Source organism: Kogia breviceps, chromosome 2 (genome assembly GCF_026419965.1).
Source record: "Kogia breviceps isolate mKogBre1 chromosome 2, mKogBre1 haplotype 1, whole genome shotgun sequence".
NCBI classification, from domain to species: Eukaryota; Metazoa; Chordata; class Mammalia; order Artiodactyla; family Physeteridae; genus Kogia; species Kogia breviceps.
Window position 1 is genome coordinate 11290030 of NC_081311.1, and position 20948 is coordinate 11310977.

The 20948-nt window shown below is 40.4% G+C and overlaps 1 protein-coding gene across 12 annotated transcripts in view; it reads right to left on the reverse strand.

Annotated features, from left to right (window-relative positions):
• Positions 1-20948, reverse strand: part of SEC23IP (SEC23 interacting protein) — a 54095-nt gene that overhangs the window by 4609 nt on the left and 28538 nt on the right. For 3 of the 12 annotated variants that reach the window (XM_067024526.1, XM_067024532.1, XM_067024531.1), the window contains 7 exons: positions 19864-20058; positions 15143-15298; positions 14656-14758; positions 13120-13305; positions 12283-12442; positions 11081-11182; positions 2094-3617 (listed from right to left, as the gene is read on the reverse strand). In XM_067024526.1, coding sequence (XP_066880627.1) covers positions 11101-11182; positions 12283-12442; positions 13120-13305; positions 14656-14758; positions 15143-15298; positions 19864-20058 — 882 coding nt within the window. In that variant the 3' untranslated portion in view covers positions 2094-3617; positions 11081-11100. Of the gene's footprint in view, positions 1-2093; positions 3636-11080; positions 11183-12282; positions 12446-13119; positions 13306-14655; positions 14759-15142; positions 15299-19863; positions 20059-20948 lie in introns of those variants that run through there. The other 9 variants (XM_059052495.2, XM_067024529.1, XM_067024528.1 and 6 more) reach the window with 5 other exon arrangements.

The window sequence follows — 20948 nt, forward strand, 5'->3', positions numbered from 1 at the left end:
CAGCCCTCTCTGGCAGCTCTCAGGGACAAGAGACCTAGCCAACTGCAACCCAGGGAGGACTGGAAGTGGCAGTGACCTAGCAACAAAGACGTGGGTCTTCCCTGAACCTGAGTGTTCGTGATAAAAAGAGTAGCAGTAGTGGGCTTCCCTGGTGGCGCAGTGGTTGAGAATCCGCCTGCCGATGCAGGGGACACGGGTTCGTGCCCCGGTCCGGGAGGATCCCACGTGCCGCGGAGCGGCTGGGCCCGTAAGCCATGGCCGCTGCGCCTGCGCGTCCGGAGCCTGTGCTCCGCAAAGGGAGAGGCCACAACAGTGAGAGGCCCGCATACCGCAAAAAAAAAAAAAAAAAAAAAAAAGAGTAGCAGTAGTGACAAATTGCTACTGTTCTGAGTGCTTACTATGTACCCAGCATCGCTACGTGCTTTTTACTCATATTTTCACTTAAGCCTCACAATAACGCTATGAGGTTGAGGAATTTCATGAAAGAGGAAACTGACCGAAAGTCAGAAAACACTTTGCCGAGAGGTTGGGGGAAAACAGTCTTGCGTGGGACCCACAGCTCAGAGGTAGAGAGCTTGGACACAAAGGCAGGTGGGCACCAGAGCTCTTCAACATGCTGTCAAGTTTTTGGTAAGCTCACTTTAGGGGTGAAATAACAGGACAAGACTGACAACCTGTTGCCAGCCTTATACAAACATCAAGGAGACAAGTCAACTGACAGTCCATCCAGCGCTTTGCAGGGAGACAGACAACAGCGGGAATGCCGTGTCAGCGTCTCAGCTGTAAAGAACTGAATTCTATCAACTCACCTTAGAGGACCGGCCCTGGGGAACGAACTCATACTGACTGGTAATTATTGCTACAATGAGAACCATTAACTTGGAGGACAACCAGAACATTCAGTGTCTGCAGCTCAATTCACCCTGTTCCCAGATGGCAAAATCGACATGGGAAACCAGTCACCACCAGAACGCTGCTCGGTGAACACTAAGGCTCAGCACTAAGGTATGACACCTCAAGTCACAAAAACCTGAAAACAACGGTAATATAAATACCAAGATCAACCACTCTGGAGTTTCCGGACAGTCCTGATCTCCAGCATTCTGTTTATAATACTGTGAGTTGCTATTTTGCATATATCATCCTCCCTGCCAGGGTAGCGGTATCTATGCTCTAATGTCCTCATTTTCAAGGGTCTATGTGGAGCACACCTTTCCAATTAAATACTTGCGTCAAAAATCAATATAATCTGTTAAATCCTTCTACTATAATCACACTCTGGTTTTGAGAAAAATCCTTATCTGGTGGATTCATGAACCACACAGGCCCATCAGACCTGGAAAGGAGTTTCCTCTCGTTATGGCCACGTTAACAAACCAGGCCTAGGTTGACCTCATTGGTTTTACGACGAGTCTTTGACCTTCAGTTTCAGACACGGATGCTTTTTAACTTTACTCCCAAACTCCGCACAGAAAACAATTTCAGAATAACCAGCGACTTGACTTTCCTCATCTGAGGAAGATGAGAGCATTAATCCAGGTTAGGGCTGGGTGGCAGGGTCCCAGGAGGGGACGAGCTACTGGGGAAAAGGAGGAGGTCAAGCTTTACTCAGCGGCTATGCTCTCACCTAGTTTATATACTGAAATTTGAAAAGGGTTCAGCTACTTTTTAAACGTTTGCAAACCACTGACCTGAATGGCCATTCTAAGGTCTGTAAGTATTTGATTCTATTTCTGATTTTTAAAATTGTTTCAGTCAACAAATATTTGCAAAGTGCCTTACTTTGTGACAAGTCTGTGGTAGGCATCGTGGTTACAACAGTGAACAGTACACTAATAAATAGACTCTGCCCTCAGACCTATTACTGTTTTGGCTTTGGTTTCGTTTTTTTTTTAAGAAATTGAAGAGTGATATAAACTCTGTCCACAGCAGAGTTACCCTCTAAAATTCTATTTTACATTTTGCCAGGTGTTGAAATCACAAGATTCCTAAAACTGAGCTGCTACATGTTTCTACTATGGACACTGGTTCAAGTGTTTCTTCCCCTCTGCCCAATATTCAGAAGATACAGGCTGAATAACAGACAAAACGAGTTGTAAGTTGAAAAATCAAACTGGATTTTATTAAAATATACATAAATAACCTTATTTTTCTTTATTTCATCTGTTTGGGGAAGTTAAGAGGAACTTAAGTGAGAGGTAATAGCACTGGTGTAGAGAAATGAAGGCCAAAAGGGAGTCAGTGAAACTGTATTCCAGCCCAGATCTGCCACCCAGCAGCCTGAGAAAGGCATTTAGTGTTGTGTCCTCGGCTGCATAATGAGGTGGTTGGAATATATGCTGTCTGGGGTCACCTGCAGCTCAAAAACTCTACTGTCCTAATTCTGTCCTAATTATTAGGAGCAAATGCTATAGTTATGTATTAACTACAGAGCAGGTGTTCACAACGAAAAGTAAATGACCACTGAACTCACAGGAATACTTTTAAGGAAGACAAGAAGAATACAGACGTTTTCTGCTTTAAAAAAATGCATTGATGTTATTGTTTTATTCACACTAACTAGAATATATACACAAAAAATGTGTATCATATGTGGCTTTCAAAAAATTCTATGTTCCATGAGAACTATGTAAACAGTGTAAAATGTTCCTACTGCATAACAAAAGAAAATCAGCATTCTCATGTAGTATTAGGAAAATATTTAGATAATTTGAAGTTACAGTAAAACAAAGTAAAATATCACAGAACAGTCTTTTCATGAAATAGAGTTATAGTCTAAAAGCCAGTACAGTTCATACTTTCAAATACTTTGGTAGAAGTGAAATTAATACAAAGCAAAAAAACCAAAATCCAAAAAAATTCTACTGTGGTTCTCATATTGATTGGAACTTGAGCAATGAGGCGACTGCACAGCTACCTTAGATGACAAAATGGAAAAACTTCTCTCTCGTTTGCTCCCCACTGCTGGTGGCAATGATGCCGGGAGAGCGCTTCACAAGATTTCTGTGAAGTGCGGAGCATCTCATTTCCTTCCACAGCTCTGCTCTCAGCAACAGCCTGGAAGGCTTCTTAAAGACAGCAGTTCAGCTTGGAATAGAAGTGATCTCGGTTACTTCCGCTAACAGACACAAATGACCCCGCATTAAAGCAGCTCCGAACTATACTTCACATTTAAAGTAGAACATAAATTTTTAAAAACCTGTATTATTACAGTTTCTCAAGAAGTCCGTAGAACATACTACATTAGTTTAAAACAATGCAAGTTTAATAGCCCACTGACAATAGTTTTTTAAGGAACAGGAACAACCGTCTGCATGCTACAAGTATTTCCTCGCTGGTATCACATATTACTTTGACAACTGTACAACTACACTGATCTGAGTTTTTAACTGCATCATTTTAATAATTTCTTTTTCTCATCTATACAGTCCAAATGTGGTACTGATTTATTTCATTGCCCTTTTGTTCTGTATGTTTTCTTTTAAATGAAGCCCTACATCTGGGAATTACGGCAGAGTAACTGGCGGCGAATCACATTTCTGTCATCCGTCACAGGAGCAGACGGGGGGCGTCCTCTGAGGATTTTCTCAGCCATGTAATTTACACTCTGCAACTTTCTGGAAAGACAAGAATGTCTTTAAAAGAAGAAAAAGAATCCTCGGTCAGCTTTACAAACTCATAGTAACAACACAATAACGCACTGTTGTTCCTTTCTGAAGTAAAGAACAAACACACTGTCAAGTGCCAAACAAACACTGCAAACTGCCTCTGAAGAACAGCCTGTGAGCCCAAGTCCTCAGACAGGCCTCCTGGAGGGATGAAAGGGCATCGGGAGTGTTTGGTGGGATAAACTAGCCTGGTAACCTTCATAACAAAATGAGTATAGCAAATAAAAGACAAAATATAAAGTGAATTATCTGTTGGGTTAATCTGAGGCTTTTTAAAGAACAATCTTAAAAAAGGGTTAAAGGGCAGAAAAAAATTATTCAGCAAAATTGTCTATGCTTGAATGAACCAAGTATAGAAGGATTGTTAATATTTTAAATTAATTATTTTATAGTACCAGCATAACACTGGGAACTAACTTCTTGCCTAAATTTTACAACCACGTATAAGAAGTAAAACAATTACAGTGAACAAATCATGAACAAACCTTTCAGTGTGAAATGAAAGGTTCTTAATTTTTCATATCAGATGTATCACAATCCCAGGACTACTACTGTTTGGACTTTGTTTTGCTTTGTTTTGTGCAGAGAGAATGTCAGGGGAACTTAAATCATTTCAAACTTCATTTGGAATAATAACCAAGCACATAGTATACCAAGAACTTGCACTGCCAGATATTAAAAACTTTCACCGATTCTAAGACAGCATCAATTGTAAGATGCAATATTGTTTTATGTACCATGCAAAGAAAAGATGTCCAGGGTATGGAATCTAAAAGGAGACAGAGACCCTCACAAAAAGTGGGGACACCAAATGGCAACAGCCTCAATGAGGGGTTAAGAACAATAATAATAACAACGCTTCCTCCAGAAGAGAAGGCAAGGAAGCCTGCATACCACTTCCTTGACAACAGGATGAAGGGGAAATAATTCCTTGATATGTGCACTGGTACCTCCACCCCAACCTGCCTACAAATTCTGTGCTCTGAGTTCACACTATCAGCAAAGGCCAAGAAAATCTCAAGCAGAGAAATTAGCTTCAACAGACTCAGACTGGTAGTGCCCCCAAGTGACTAGCAGAAGAAAACTCAAACCCTCTCAGGGAGAACTCAGCTTCCATTAAGGCAACAGCTGATTTTTAAGATGCATTCCATATTTAAAGATGCTAAAATATGGAAAATACATAATATGAAATCAGATAAATCAGTTATTTCTCTGGTAGGCAGATAAATAACTCAATAGAGGAGATGTCAGAAAGCCAAGAAAACAAATATTGGGCATATGATAAAAAAAAAAGGTCAAACAATAGCACATGATAAAAACATCAAGCCAACGACAAAAGGGTACACTGTTCAATATATGGCACAGGCAAAAATGATTAACTATTTAAGAAAAAAGTTAAATCCCTCTCTATACCATATCCTTCTAACCTATAGTTAGATGAAAAAACAAAACCATATAAGAACTAAAAGAGAATAAATAGAATTATCTAAATAATAATTAACCTTAAAAGACTGGCCTACATACTTTTAAAATATGCTCCCCACCCCACCCCTCAAAAATCCAAAGCACAGGGCTTCCCTGGTGGCGCAGTGGTTAAGAATCTACCTGCCGATGCAGGGGACACGGGTTTGAGCCCTGGTCTGGGAAGATCCCACATGCCGCGGAGCAACGGGGCCCGTGAGCCACAACTACTGAGCCTGCGCGTCTGGAGCCTGTGCTCCGCAACGAGGGGCCGCGATAGTGAGAGGCCCGCGCACCGCGATGAAGAGTGGCCCCCGCTTGCCGCAACTGGAGAGAGCCCTTGCGCAGAAACGAAGACCCAACACAGCCAAAAATAAATAAATAAATGAATTTTAAAAAATCCAAAGCATAAAAATAAAAGGCAAATGTCAAACTAGAAAAAAAATTTGTGATGACCAAAGGTTAATACCCTTAACTGTCATAATTATATATCAACCAGAAACAGAAATACCCCACCCCACACCACCAGAAAAATGCACAAAGGTCAAAAACTGGCAACTGACAAAAGAAGAAATGGCCAATTAAATACATTAAACATGCTCAATTTCACTAGTAATAGAAATGCAAAATAAAACAATGATATAATAATTTCTAGCTATCAAATTAGCAAAACTTAAAAAAAAAAAAAACAGTAATACCCAGTGTGGGCAAAAGGGTGCAGCACTTATATGGATGGCACATATATGGATGGCCACTATGAAACTTCAGCAACCTTCCTGAAATGCAACTTTACAACAAATACAGATCAAAAGCCTTTTAAAAATGTGACTATCCTTAGATCTAACAATGCTACGTCTAGGAATTTATGCCAAGCAAACAGTCAGAGATGTGCAGAAAGTATGTACAACAACATGTCAGAATTATTGATAACAGTGAAAAGTTGGAAAATCACCTAAATGTGCAACAGTGGTAGATAAATTAAGGATTTTAATAAATAGAACTATAAAATGAAATCTAATGCAACTATTAAATAGCCATGTATCTCTGAAGCACTGTTCATACTAGTAAAAGATTAGATAACCTATATGCCCATCAGCAAGGGATGGTTAAAAAAATTACGGTGTAACAGTCAATGGAATACTACACAATCACTGAAAAGAATAAGGCGGCTCTTTTATTCTGACATATATTCTTTCTGCCTGAGATGACCTTCCTCCCCCAGATATCCACCTGGCTCACTTGCTCAAATGACATTCTATCAGTGAGGATGTCCCTTGCCATTTTATATACAACAACAACTTGTTCCCATCCCAAATGCATTCCCTCTCGCCCTTTTCCTGCTGCTCTATTTTTAACCATCTGGCACACTTCCATTGTTTATTTACGGTCTGTCCTCCCCCAGAGGAAAGAAGATCCTTGAAGGCAGAGACTGTCTGGTCCACTGCTGTGAACCCCGGGGCCTAGACACTAGTAAGGTGCGCAGCAAATGATGCATGGATGATGGGTGGATGGATGGATGGGTGGATGGATATGGTAAAATCTCAAAGACAAAAACATGAGAAGCGTGTCTTATTTTGCTAGTATTTGTCTTTTAAAAAGGAAAAAATCATGTATGTGTTAGCAGATATCTGGAAGGATACACAAAACTTGGAATGTTGGTTGCCTCCGGGCAGGGACACTGGGGAAGAAGTGTAAGAGGGAGAGCCCTCTCTTCTGTCGCTTCTAAAAGGTGAGCCAGGGACCTGGTGTTCCAGTGGGTAAGACTCCACGTTCCCAATGCAGGGGGCACAGGTTCGATCCCTGGTGGGGGAACTAGATCCCTCCTGCATACCGCAACTAAGAGTCCGCATGCTGCAACTAAGACTCAGCGCAGCCTAAATAAATAAATATATATATATTTTTTAAAAGGAAGAGTCTCTTCCTAAGAAATAAATAAATAAAAGCTGAACCAACTGTATGTATAACCCACTCAGAAAAACAAATAAAAATGGTAAATACACACACACCCATGTTGTAGGCTGAGGTGGAAAAACTATACAATATACTCGCAAGTGGAAAAAAACAGGCTACAAAATAGCAAATAATATAAAATACACCGATGAGGTGGATGGACCTAGAGACTGTCATACAGAGTGAAGTAAGTCAGAAAGAGAAAAACAAATACCGTATGCTAACACATATATATGGAATCTAAAAAAAGAAAAATGGTTCTGAACCTAGGAGCAGGACAGGAATAGAGAATGGACTTGAAGACACGGGGAGGGGGAAGGGTAAGCTGGGACGAAGTGAGAGAGTGGCATGGACATATACACACTACCAAATGTAAGACTGATAGCTAGTAGGAAGCAGCCGCATAGCACAGGGAGATCAGCTCCGTGCTCTGTGACCACCTAGAGGGGTGGGATAGGGAGGGTGGGAGGGAGACGCAAGAGGGAGGGGATATGGGGATATATGTATATGTATAACATATAAAGCAGAAACTAACATACCTTTGTAAAGCAATTATACTCCAATGAAGATGTTTAAAAATATATATATGAAATCTACCAAGACTTAGAAAAAGCTTAGAAGGATTAACTTCTAACACTGTTAGTTAGCAGGATTATAGGTGATTTCTGCTGCTTCTTTTCTACATTTTTCTAAAGTTTCTGTATGAGGCACTAGCGTTTTATAATTTTTTAACGGTTTCTGAAGCACACAGAGCACGTGTTTAGCAGAGGGTCGCAGCACCCAGATTCCCAGGGCACAGGGACTCCCTCCCAGTGCTGCCTCAGTGATCCTCACTTTGCATCTCCCGTCCCAACCTCTGGGTCACCCACTGGGAAACTCCTCACTCCTGTGATTCTCTGACCGCATCCTGCACTGACCTCTCGCTTTTTTCAGTCTCCATCACCTCCCTTAGCCCCCTTGTCTTTCTCCTCCTGTCTTAGTCACCTGGCAAAACCCTAATGCTAGTAAACCCAATTATCTCGTACTGTGCACCTCAACCAAATAGCAGCACATGGGCAGAGAAAAGTCAGGCGATCGCGCTAACTGTACTCCCTTCAAATGTGTGACCAAAATATCGAATGGGCACTCGAGCCTGCAGCACGACCCACCACACTTTGCTGGCAAATCCCTTCCCCACACTCTGAGGTGAGTGTCCTTCTGCTCTCCTCTCTCCTCGCGTCTCCCACAGCCCTTGACCGTGACCTTGCTCTCACACACTTAGGACGGGAGACCAGAGAACCCCGGTCTACCCACCACCACCGTTACCCACCACCCATACTGCGCCCCCACTCTCGGCCTTCCTCCGGTCCCATGGAAGAGGCGGCCCTGCTCTTTCTCTAAGACAAAGTCCTTCCGATTTGCCCTGGCCCTATCCTCCAATAATATCCCCTTTAGCTCTTGCATTATCAACTTCTCCCTCAATACTGGATCACTGTCGTTAGCAAACAAACGCACCTTAATATCATAAAATGTCCCTGTCTTATTTCTGTTAACCTGCACAGCAAAACTCATTCCTCTGATCCCTTACCTCTCCTCAGCCCACTGAACCTCTGCCATGATATTAAAACAGCTTTGCTCAAGGTCACCAATGATGTCCTATGTCCTCTTCAAGCCAGTGGCCAATTCTTGGTCCCCCTCTTACTTGACCTCTCCGTGGCGTTTCACATGGCTGACTGCTCTCTCCTTGAAACAAACTCTCAGCTTCCCTGAGACCACAAGCCCCTGGATTTTCTTTCACTTCACAGACTTCTCTCTTCTCCACAGACACACTCCTAAGTGACCTCATCCAGTTGCTGGTTTCAGATGGCAAGTATGTGCTGATGATTCTAAGGTTATTATTATCTTCAGACTAACGTCATCAACTACCAACTCTCCATCCCCACAACCCCCCAAACCCTGCTTCCCCCACAAGCCTTCCCAGGAAAGGGTACCAGCAGCCACTCAGTTGCTCACATCAAAATCTAAGGGCCATCCTTAACTCTTCTTTCCCGCACTCCCCACAGTGAACTCATCTGTAAGCCCTGGACGTGGCTACCGCCGCACTAGACCTGAGTTCAATCATCTTTCACCATCCCTATCACTACAACCCTAGTCGGAGTCACCACCAGCCTCTTAACTGTTGTCCCTCCATCCTTGCCCAACAGTCCACCCTCCCCCCAGCACCCAAAGCAATCTTTCTAAAGTATAAACCAAATTATGTCACTCCTCTTCTTAAAAACGCCCCATGTTTCCATTACGCTTAGAATAAAACGTAAACGTCCTACCATATCCCTCATAGTCAGGCCCACCTACCTCTCTCCTCTTCTCCCCTCTGGCTACACGGGTCTGCTCTCTGTCCCTCAAACACAGCACATCGGCTCCCATCTCATCTTCTTTCTGCCTGCATTCTTCTCCCCGCATCTCCAGGGGTCCACCTCCTACTCATCATTCAAATTTCAACTCACATATCATCAGCTTGGCGAGGCCTTCCCTGGAAGCACCCCCAGTCACTCTCAACCTCTTCCTATTTTATCTCTTCCACAGAACCTACCAATAGCTGACACTTACTTGTGAATTAGAGTACAGGCTTACTGTAATCTCCTCCCAGCAGAAGGCAATTTCCTTAAAGGTGAGAATGCAACCTCATTTACCACTTATCCCCAGAATGAAAACTGGCGTCTGGCACATAGTCGGTGCTGAATAAATATCTGTCAACCAACTGAATGACTATTTCATAATTGAAAATCTGGACTGAGGTAACTCTTGACATTACATTTAGTTTATTTTAATATTATAATATCAGAAATGCCGAGAACTGATAAAACTGTATCAAAAGTCTGATTACAAAATGGCCTTTTATACCAATTACCTACTCTGTTAAGGTTTTCCAATACACATTAGGAAATGACCTAAATGTCCATGAACAGGAAGCTGGCTAAATATGATGGGGCACAGCCATACAATGGATTCCCATGTAGCCATTAAAGAGAACGAAAAGGATCTACACAAGTTCCTATGCAAGCTGTATGGCTGACCGACATCATCAAGTTGCAGAACAATATAGTCAATGAGATCCCTTTGTTTGGACATGAACACATATTCGATTGGACATGCACAGGAAAATTTCTCTAAGGAAGTCCTACTAAAAGTAGTTACCTCTCCAAAATAAGAAGGTGAAGACTGAACTTATCATTTATGATTAAAAAACCAAAAAGTGCCAGGAACTACTTTCGATTTCAGCAATCTAGAGTTCACCACTTTGCATTTCACTCTATCAAAGGCTATACAAGTTCTAACTTTTTAAAAAACACATTACCTATTTTTTAAAGTGATGTATAATCTAGTGAGGAAAAACTGGTGTCAGTTGTCTCAGGAGAACAGTCAGGTTACAGAGTGTGGCAAACTTGCAGGTTGGTTTGTGCATTACAGGTCTAACCCTCTTCTCTATTCCTTCCCTCGATAATGACTGGGAATGCTTAAAATAAAACTTTTACAATCTTTCAAGCAGTTTGGGCTTGAGGGGGGACATGGGACATGTGACACAGGCTTAGTCAACAGGCGTGAGTAAATTTTTGGAGATGCTTCTGTTTCCCTAATTAAGATAGATAGATATAACCAATACTACCCTTTCTCACCTTCTTCATGCCCCGAACACAGATGTGATATCTAGAACTATGGGAGCTATCTAATAACTATGAGGCAACAAGAGCCAACAGGCAGGTAAAAAGATGCAAACGATCTAGTGACAGCATTCAATAGATGAGCCCTTCCTGTTATGTAAGAAAAGTAAACCTCCATTTTTTTAAGGTATTGTGAGTTTGGTTCCTTAATGTCTCTATTCTGAATTTTAAAAAAAGAAAGAAAGAAAGAAAAACACTCAGAGGAAACAGAAAAAAGAAAAAATTATAGTCAACATCAACTCCATAAAAGAGGCTTCAGAATGAAACATTCAGAATTTATACACACAATAAAGATAAACTCACACTGTGAAGCTGAAGTCCAATCAATGCTGGGGCTGTTCTGGACTAATGCTCATTGTTCGATAAATTTCTTTAAGTAATAACAGGGCGGTATCTTCAGATTCCCTATTAAAAAGAAAAGCACATTTACTTAAGAGATAATTATAAAATTAACCTCTAGGACTTCCCTGGTGGCACAGTGGTTAAGAATCCGCCTGCAGGCTTCCCTGGTGGCACAGTGGTTGAGAGTCCGCCTGCCGATGCAGGGGACGCGGGTTTGTGCCCCGGTCCGGGAAGATCTCACATGCTGCGGAGCGGCTGGGCCCGTGAGCCATGGCCGCTGAGCCTGCGTGTCCCAAGCCTGTGCTCCGCAATGGGAGAGGCCACAACAGCGAGAGGCCCGCGTACCACAAAAAAAAAAAAAAAAAAAAAAAAAAAAAAAAAAAAAAGAATCTGCCTGCCAATTCAGGGAACACGGGTTCGAGCCCTGGTCCGGGAAGATCCCATATGCTGTGCAGCAACTCAGCCCGTGCACCACAACTACTGAGCCTGCGCTCTAGAGCCCACGAGCCACAAGTACTGGGCCCGCATGCCACAATTACTGAAGCCCGCGTGCCTAGACCCCGTGCTCCGCAACAAGAGAAGCCACCACAATGAGAAGCTCACGCACCCCAACAAAGGGTAGCCCCTGCTCTCTGCAACTAGAGAAAGCTGGCACGCAGCAATGAAGACGCAGCCATAAATAAATAAATAAATAAATAATTTTTTTAAAAAAAAGAAAGAAATTAACCTCTATGCATAAAGATGGAGAATGCAGCTTTGGTTCTATTCAATTCTACTTAAGAAGGGCAAATGAAAATAAACTAGTATAACCTCAGAGCTGTCCTTAAAAACTGGATGAATACCAATCAGCTCCAAAATAGCCGTGCTGCAGTTCTCCTTGGTGACGGAGGATACACAAAAGGATGGCTTTCAAAGTCCCTACCATTCCCATTCTGTGAAAGGCATCCCTGCAAAAACGGTGTGCAAGTACCAAAGGCCTTCGGTCAAAGGCAGATGACATGCTGCCGTCTTGTGGATAACTAAACTAAAGGCGGAAAATACTGATTTTGAACAGATGGGCATTCAAATTGCAAATGGTAAATCAGCCAAGAACCTCACGAAAACTGCTGTAAGTGCTGCAAAGTAAAGGCCACATGAATGTTATCACAGATGAAAATACTTACCAATAGCATAAGTGACTCTGAAGAGCGAAAAGATATTCATTAAAACTCTCTATTGGCTTTTCTTGAAGAACGTAGTCAATTCGGCGGCCTCCGTTTAACATTCCAACCTTTCCTAAGTAGTCCTCATCCTTGGAAAAATCTGGACTTTCAACAGTCTTTTCTGCTAGAATTTAAATCATTTCAATATCAAAGTCAATCACTTAATCATTATCCTTTGACTTTAGCTGACCTCTGGGCTCAAGGGAATATTGCTTGACACACGCAGCAACCCGGGGAACTACCAGGCTCACTTCCCATTCCTCCAAAGAGCCAGGGGAAGAGGGGCTGGTTCCCCGAGAGAGAGGAGAAAGAGCCAGCGAGCCGACAGAAGTTTTGAAGAAAAGGGGCGAGAAAGCATTGTAGAAAGAAAGGAAATAGAATTAGAATCTGAAAGAATCAAAAGCATCACGGCACAACGACCTGACATTACGTGTACAGTCTACAACGACACAGTACAGTCAGACACAGTACCAGGAGAACATTTCTCACAGGGGGTCATTCAGATGCCTGAATACTAACTTAGCTCTCAACTCTGACATTCCACTCTGGCCTTATGAATCTCAACAAAATTTTAAGCCTGCAGAGTAAAAAGTTCAGCAACTATGAGCCCAAAACCTAGTAAAAAGAAAAAGGATGACATGCATTTTGAAGTACAGTTTATCCTGATTTTCCTTTATAGGAAGAGCCTCTACGTTTCAACAAAAAAGACTACAATGGAAAACCATCATCAAATAATTTATGTGTGCTATGTTCACAAATAATATTTGTACTGGAAAATGCCTCAAATGTCAAATTTACCTTCAACTACTTGCTTTTCTTCTTCTTCTTTGATTTGATTGGCTACCTTCTCCAATTCTTCTTGCAGCTGAGTTGAAGAGGTATGAGCACGGGCAAACTCATTTAATGTCTGCCAAGCACTTTTCAGAGAGCTAATGAAACCCTGCTTCAAATCAGATCCCATACGAGAGAGACTTTCTTTCAACTCTAAAGAGATTAAGATGACATATCAAGTTATTAGTTACGGGGTTAAATTCTGCACCACAAAAATTAAAACAAAAGTTATACTATTCTCAGACAGGATAAGACCTCTTACTCGTCTCTTAAAATGTCAAATATATGGAGTTGCTCAGCCAAGAACTTGCAATGTGTTAAAATGTTTTGAGGGGCTTCCCTGGTGGCGCAGTGGTTGAGAGTCCGCCTGCCGATGCAAGGGACGTGGGTTCGTGCCCCGGTCCGGGAGGATCCCACGTGCCGCGGAGCGGCTGGGCCCGTGAGCCATGAACGCTGAGCCTGCGCGTCCAGAGCCTGTGCTCCGCAACGGGAGAGGCCGCGACAATTAAGGGGCCCGCGTACAGAAAAGAAAAAAATGTTTTGAGGAGTCTATTCTGTCATTTTTTTTTAACAACTAAACTTGATCCAGCCTAAACCTATACATTTCCTCTCTCCAAAAAAAAAGTTCAAATACCATAAAAATGTAATAAGCACATTTATGTGCTTTTTTTTTTTTTTTTTACTGTAAGTTAAAAACTGGGCCCACAAGATTAAAAAGATGATTGTTTTTCTAATACATATTGGTGAAATGGTTTTGAGAATCTGAGATTCTGATATAACCACAATTTAAACTTCTAATTTAAAAAATGAAGAAACTCCTGCCCCTTCACCTTTTCTGCTTTTGTCTAATAAAAAATATATGAATTCATAGTCTTAGCATATCGAATTTCTCATTTAACTTCAAAAGAGTTAATTGTGTTTATAAAGCATGGTGCAACGTTAGAAAAAAAAGAAAGATATTTTAAATAAGAGGGCATGATCACTGTTCCTTCTTTCAAACCTATGGATAAGAAGTACTATACACCATTAGTAGGCATAGAAGAAACCTAAACCCTACTTGGAATTATTATCAGTCCATTTAGTTTAATGAATTTTTTTAATAGGAAAAGTTTGTTTAGTTAGCAAGGAAAAACCAGCTCGCTTAACTTATCGTCAAATTTTTATTTCTTGGTGGTTCGGTCATTAGTTCAAAAGTTACTTTGCTTCCCAATTCCAAAAACTATAACCAAATTCTATCAAAATCTATGTACCTCATCACTTTATTACCAACTTTCTCCATTCCTTATTATGTCAACAATTAGAATGTTATCAAGGAGAAATCATTAAGGAGAAGGAACTCATTCATAACTTTACAGCGCCTGCAAATAATTAGTAAACATGTTCTGAACAACGTAGGCATTTAAATAAATAAGAACTTAGTGTTAAAATTTTCATAACTCATTACAAATGACAGATTACAAAATGACAGGAAGGGAACAAGTTTTTATAGTATTTGCTTTTTACCTAAATGAAGTCTTTTTCTGCCTTTGTGATGTGGAATGAGAACTGCTTTTAGGTCCAAATCCGGTACAATCATAGGTTCTAATCTATATGCCACTGGATCAAGCTATAAATAGAAGAATTAGAAATCTATGAAAAGCTGTTTTGAGTTATACATCTTAGTTGAGTGAGAAAACAGGTATCTGGCAAACCAGAGATTTTAATTTTCTTTTCACACCTTATTCAAATACTGGTAATTATAAGAAGACTTTCAAGTTTGCGGGTAAAATTACGTGGCAAGCAAAGCAAGGAAATTATTTCCTTGAACAAAGGCTTTTTGCTAGAAAAGTTTATCGGAAAGTATCAGACTGTATTTTTTAGGTCAGAGAGCTGAGTTGTACAAAATCAAAATCAGTATTAATTCCTAAGAAATAAGAATCTGAGAATCTATTAGGATAAAGAGACTGGTGCTTCGTCTTCTTCAAAATAGAAATAAATGCAGTTCACTCACTGGATGATAAATATTGAAGAACCCTTTGCAGGTAGGAAGCCTGTAGTTCTCATCTATACTATCCACTCCTCGAATAGTGAGAAACATACCAATTGGAGATCCCAAGGCAAAGAAAATCTCTGGTTCAAAGTCTAAGGAGTTGTAAACAACAGAAACCTAGAGAGGATAAGAAAACAATGAAAGATGGTCATTCCAATGTCATGTAATGCAAAATTCAAAAGTTCAAACTGGAACTGCACTTCATTAAAAGCTCCCAATATAGACGATGCCACTCAGGTGTGGCTTACAGTGCTGAGAATCAGTCACGGCCAGCTTCTGTTAGCTGAAAAGGACCAAAATATTTCCTTCTGAAATCTTTACATACTAATACATCCTCTGACTATACTTCTACTTACTGTATAAAGAAGTAAGTAAGAAGTAAATAAAAAGCATAAAATATATAGTGTACAGAAGTATTATATTTATTTTAGTTCTAAATGTGGTCAAAACTACAGACTCTAGAATCAAACTGCCTGAGTTTGAATCCTGACTCCATCCTCACTGTGAGACTGACCTTGGGCAAGTCTCTTAACCTCTCTTGCCTCCACCTCAGTTTCCTCATCTATAAAATGGGGATCATAACAATGCCAAACTTATAATGTGGTTGAAAAATAAATAACCTAATCCACATAAAGTGCTTAGCATATCTTAAGCATCCAAGGACTGTTACTTCTATTATAACTACCATCCTCATTCATTTAGGCATGTTTCTTTCCATTAGAAATGTGAGGATAAGCTGGGACAAACTGAGAGAGTGGCATGGACATATATACACTACCAAACGTAAAATAGATAGCTAGTGGGAAGCAGCCGCATAGCACAGGGAGATCAGCTCGCATAGCACAGGGAGATCAGCTCGGTGCTTTGTGACCACCTAGAGGGGTGGGATAGGGGGGGTGGGATAGGGAGGGTGGGAGGGAGGGAGATGCAAGAGGGAAGAGATATGGGGATATATGTATATGTATAACTGATTTACTCTGTTATAAAGCAGAAACTAACACACCATTGTAAAGCAATTATACTCCAATAAAGATGTTAAAAAAAAAAAAATGTGATTTATCCCAAAAGAGCTCTTGTTTGGGGGAAACCTCTCAGTTCACTGAGAACTGCCTAGAGTGAGAGAAAGCACCCACATTCGGACAGCACTCCATAATATACAAAGCTCTTTTGTTTGTTGCTCAGTGACAGAATATGAGTCTTCATCAGTTTAGTATCCTGAGAAAGAAGAACAAAGAATGGCATAATCCGAGTGCATGACAGAGGTCCACTGAGAATGAAGGGCATGGCAGGAACCCTTGTGCCCGCTTATCAGACGAAGACAGTGACGCCCAAATAGGTGATGTCACTTACCCAGGAGCACACAGTGAGTGGAAGAGTGAGAATTTCTCACTCCGAAACCAATGCTGTTTCTACTAACTAGGCTGCCCTTCTAACAAAGTCTAGACTTCACATCCCTTTGTTTGCCCTTATATTTGCAAATTCAATAGTTTCTGCTACTGATGAGGGCCACAAAATACTCTCAAGATTATGTATCTTCCCCCAGTTCCAGAAAAAAAAAAAAAAAAAAGAGAAGAAGAAAAAGCAAACTTAAAAAAAATTATAAACTGGAAAAAATATTTACATCAAGGGGCCAATATCCTTAATATATAAATTCTTAACTATCAGTAAGAGAAAAGCAACCCAAAAGAAAAATAGGTAAACCAGCATCTCACACACACACACACACACACACACACACACACACACACACACACAAAAGCCTAAAAGACAGCTGATAAAACATGTAACCTCTCTAGTGCTCAAAGAAATACAGTGAGATACAGTTATCAAAGATATAAATGAAATACTAAAAAAAAAATTAAAATCTATTTTCATGTAAAAAATTATTTCTTTAGAAGCAGTTACACAAGTAAGAATACTACATATTTTTAAAGGAGAATGATAATATCAGTACTAGTGAGGGAGAGGAGAGAGAGGCAATCTTATAAACTGCAGTCGGAGTACACACTGGCACAACCTTTCCAGGGGCAAGTGGCAATAACTATTAACATTCTCATGTGCATGTCCTTTGGCCCAGCTATAAATACTTCCAGTTATTTAACTGAAAGAAAGAATAAAACATGTACACAGAAAATTGGTTTTAAAACTGTTTATCACTGGATTGCTTAATAGAATGAAAAATTGCCTACATGTCCAACATTATGGGTCGAATGTGTTCCCTCCAAAAGAGAAACGTACCAGTACCTCAGACCTTACCTGGAAATAGGGTCTTTACAGCATTACAGTGGGCCCTAAATCCAATATGACTGGTGTTATTATAAAAAGGAGAAATCTGGACACAGAGACAGGCATGCACAGGAAAGATGATGTGAAGGCAAAGGGAGTCTGCCACGTGAAGACGGAGGATTGGGGCGATGCACACGGAAGCCAAAGGACGCTAACGACTGCCGGCAAACCAGCAGAAGCTAGAGGGAGGCAAGCAAGGATGCCTCTATAGGTTTCAGAGGGAGAACGCCCTGCTGACGCCTCAGTCGTGGAACTGTGACACAGTAAGTTTCTGGTGCTTAAGACCACCCAGTTTGTGATACTTTGTTAATGCAGCCTATTATAAAACAGGCTTTGTATTAGATGATTTTGCCCAACTATAGACTAATGTTACGTGTTCTGAGCACATTTAAGGTAGGTGAGGTAAAGCTATGATGTTGGGTAGGGTAGGTATATTAAATGCATTTTTCACTTTGGATATTTTCAACTTACAATAGGTTTATCAGGACATAACCCCACTGTAAGTCAAGGAAGATATGTATGATGTTCTAGTATTTACCATTTTTGTTAAAATATATATGTAAATATATGCTCAAATAAAAGTCTAGAAGGCCTTGTTCAAACTGCTAATGGTGATTAGTCCTGGTTAAGAGGTTTTTTTTTTTCCCTCTTCTTTTGCTTAAATCAGTATTTCCTGGCTTTCTGGCAATGAGTGATGCACACTGTGGATTACCACAACAACACTTTGGGTAACAAAGGAGATGGCATGTGACCTGGGCTGGGTCAATCAAACCATGCTCCATTCCCCAGGCAACAAGAATTGGTCCAGGATGGACTTGAGACTCAAACGAGGTCAAATAAAATCCCTCCTTAAAAGTTTCCTGGGCTTTCCTGGTGGCGCAGTGGTTAAGAATCTGCCTGCCAATGCAGGGGACGCGGGTTCGAGCCCTGGTCTGGGAAGATCCCACATGCCACAGAGCAACTAAGCCCGTGAGGCACAACTACTGAGCCTGCGCGTCTAGAGCCTGTGCTCCGCAACATGAGGAGCCATGACAGTGAGAAGCCCATGCACCGTGATGAAGAGTAGCCCCCACTCGCCGCAACTAGAGAAAGCCCTTGCACAGAAACGAAAACTCAACACAGCCAAAAATAAATTAAAAAAAAAAAAAAAAGAGTTTCCTAACTGGACCTACCAGGGTAGATTCCTTTACCTCTTATGGTAATAAAGCTATAACAAGATGAGCCCAGAGCCACTGACACCCACCATTCCAGGTTCACTGGAAGAGAAGGCCAACTCCCAGAGAGAGGCAGGCGGTGAGAGTGTCCTGATGGCATGGAGCCCCTGGTTCCACAACTCTGACACTCCAACCTTCACAGGTAGGTGAAGAAATACCTGCCTTTAATTTGCTAGAATCTGTTCAAGTTTGCTCATGTTTAAAAAAAGACATTTTTAAAATGCAAATTTTGGGGCTTCCCTGGTAGTACAGTGGTTAAGAATCCACCTGCCAATGCAGGGGACATGGGTTCGAGCCCTGGTCCGGGAAGATCCCACATGCCGTGGAGCAACTAAGCCCGTGCGCCAGAACTACTGAGTTTGTGCTCGAGGGCCCGTGTGCCTAGAACCCATGCTCTGCAACAACAGAAGCCACCACAATGAGAAACCTGCACACTGCAATAAAGAGTAGCTACTGCTCGCCACAACTAGAGAAAACCCACACGCAGCAACGAAGACCCAACGCAGCCTAAATAAATAGATGGATAGATAAATAAATAAAATGCAAATTTTATGAATGAGTTAGGCTTAAAAGCTTGAACAGGCTATAGCAAACATCCAATAACATTTCCTGCCTTCTTTAAATAAGTCATGAACTCACTTAAGAGAATGGAACCATATAAACAACTATAAACATACTGAAAGTAGTATTGTCTAAAAAGATTTTAATACTTTTAAGCCATTGAGAAACAATATATCATTAAATGCAGCATTATCAACTATTTGGTAGGTTTTTACAGGAGTATTTCCCCCAGGGAAGAATTATGAGTAATAAAAAACATAACTTGAGGGAATGTAGCAAGCATCTCTCACAGAAGTTTAAGTATATTCTGAAAATAATTTTCTAACTAACACCATTTCCATTGCTAGTGGCTGAGACACTAATGCTATAAAATTATGAGGGGTGAAAAAAACTGAATAAGGACAATTTCAAAAGCTAGGTGATATGTTCAGTACACATTCAGTCCCTCATTTCGAACATTATGAAAGAAGCATACAATTTTTATTAAGAGAAATTCAGGTTTCTCCCCCCCACCAAAAAAAACTGTTGAATAAATATTTAAAGAATCTAAAGCTAACACAAATAATACAGATATGTGATTCCAACATAAAATACATGGCCCAAGTCAATATGTTAACTTACCTGTCCAGTGCCAACTTCAAAAGACTCATAATCAACATGCACAGAAGAAACGCAAACTCCGAGTGGGAGTTTCCTCTTGGACTCATTAGATTCTGAGGGAGGAGAAGCCATTTCTTTAGCTTTCTGAGCACTTTCCTCTTGTGCTTTTGTCGAAGCAGCCATCACTGCCTTCTTTTCTGATGCTTTTTTCTGTTCCTGTAAAATACCAAATTTTCATAATAGAACTGAGGGAAAAAAGTTATCAGCATCACCATGAAATATCTATATCAATATTAAGGAATGATTAGTAATTTCTTAGGCATAATAATGGTATTGTGATTATTAGGGAAATGTCCTTTTAGACATACATACTAAATATTTAAGGAAAAAAATACCATGATGTCTATAATCTACTTTAAAATTCTTAAGAAAAAGAAAATTAAGAACAAAAGCAAAATGTGGCAAAACAGCTACAGTTAAATCTAAACATTAGCTATTAGTATACTCTTTGCTCTCTACTTTTCTACATAATTTAAAATTTTACTAAAGTTTTTAAAAATGCCAACCTTCTTCCTTTGTGATCTCAACTTTAGCCAGATAATTTAGAAGTACTTTATATAACTGTAAAATATATACTTCCTATAAAGATGTGTAACTTAAGAGAAATTTATTCATTCAACATCTTTACACCATTATATCTACACGGAGCCACTGACAAATTTTCCTCAAAAGCATTCTGGGAAGAACAGATATAAACACATTGTGGTACATTCGTACAATGGAATAACTATTTAGAAATAAAAAGGAGTAAACTGCAACTAAAACAATTATACAAATTTCAAAAACACTATTTTGAGTAAAAGAAGCTAGATACAAAAGAGTGTACAGTGTTGGTTCCATTTATATAAACTTCTAGAACAGGCAAAACTATCCTATAGTGATCAAATTCAGAACAGTCGTTGTATGGGAGGGGGAGTGGACCAGAAAGAAGCATGAGAGAACTATCTGAGTGACAGAAATGTTCTAGTTCTTGTTTTAGCTGGTGATTACACAGGCGCAAAAATTGTCAAAACTTACTGTAGTGAATACTCAAGATCTATGCATTT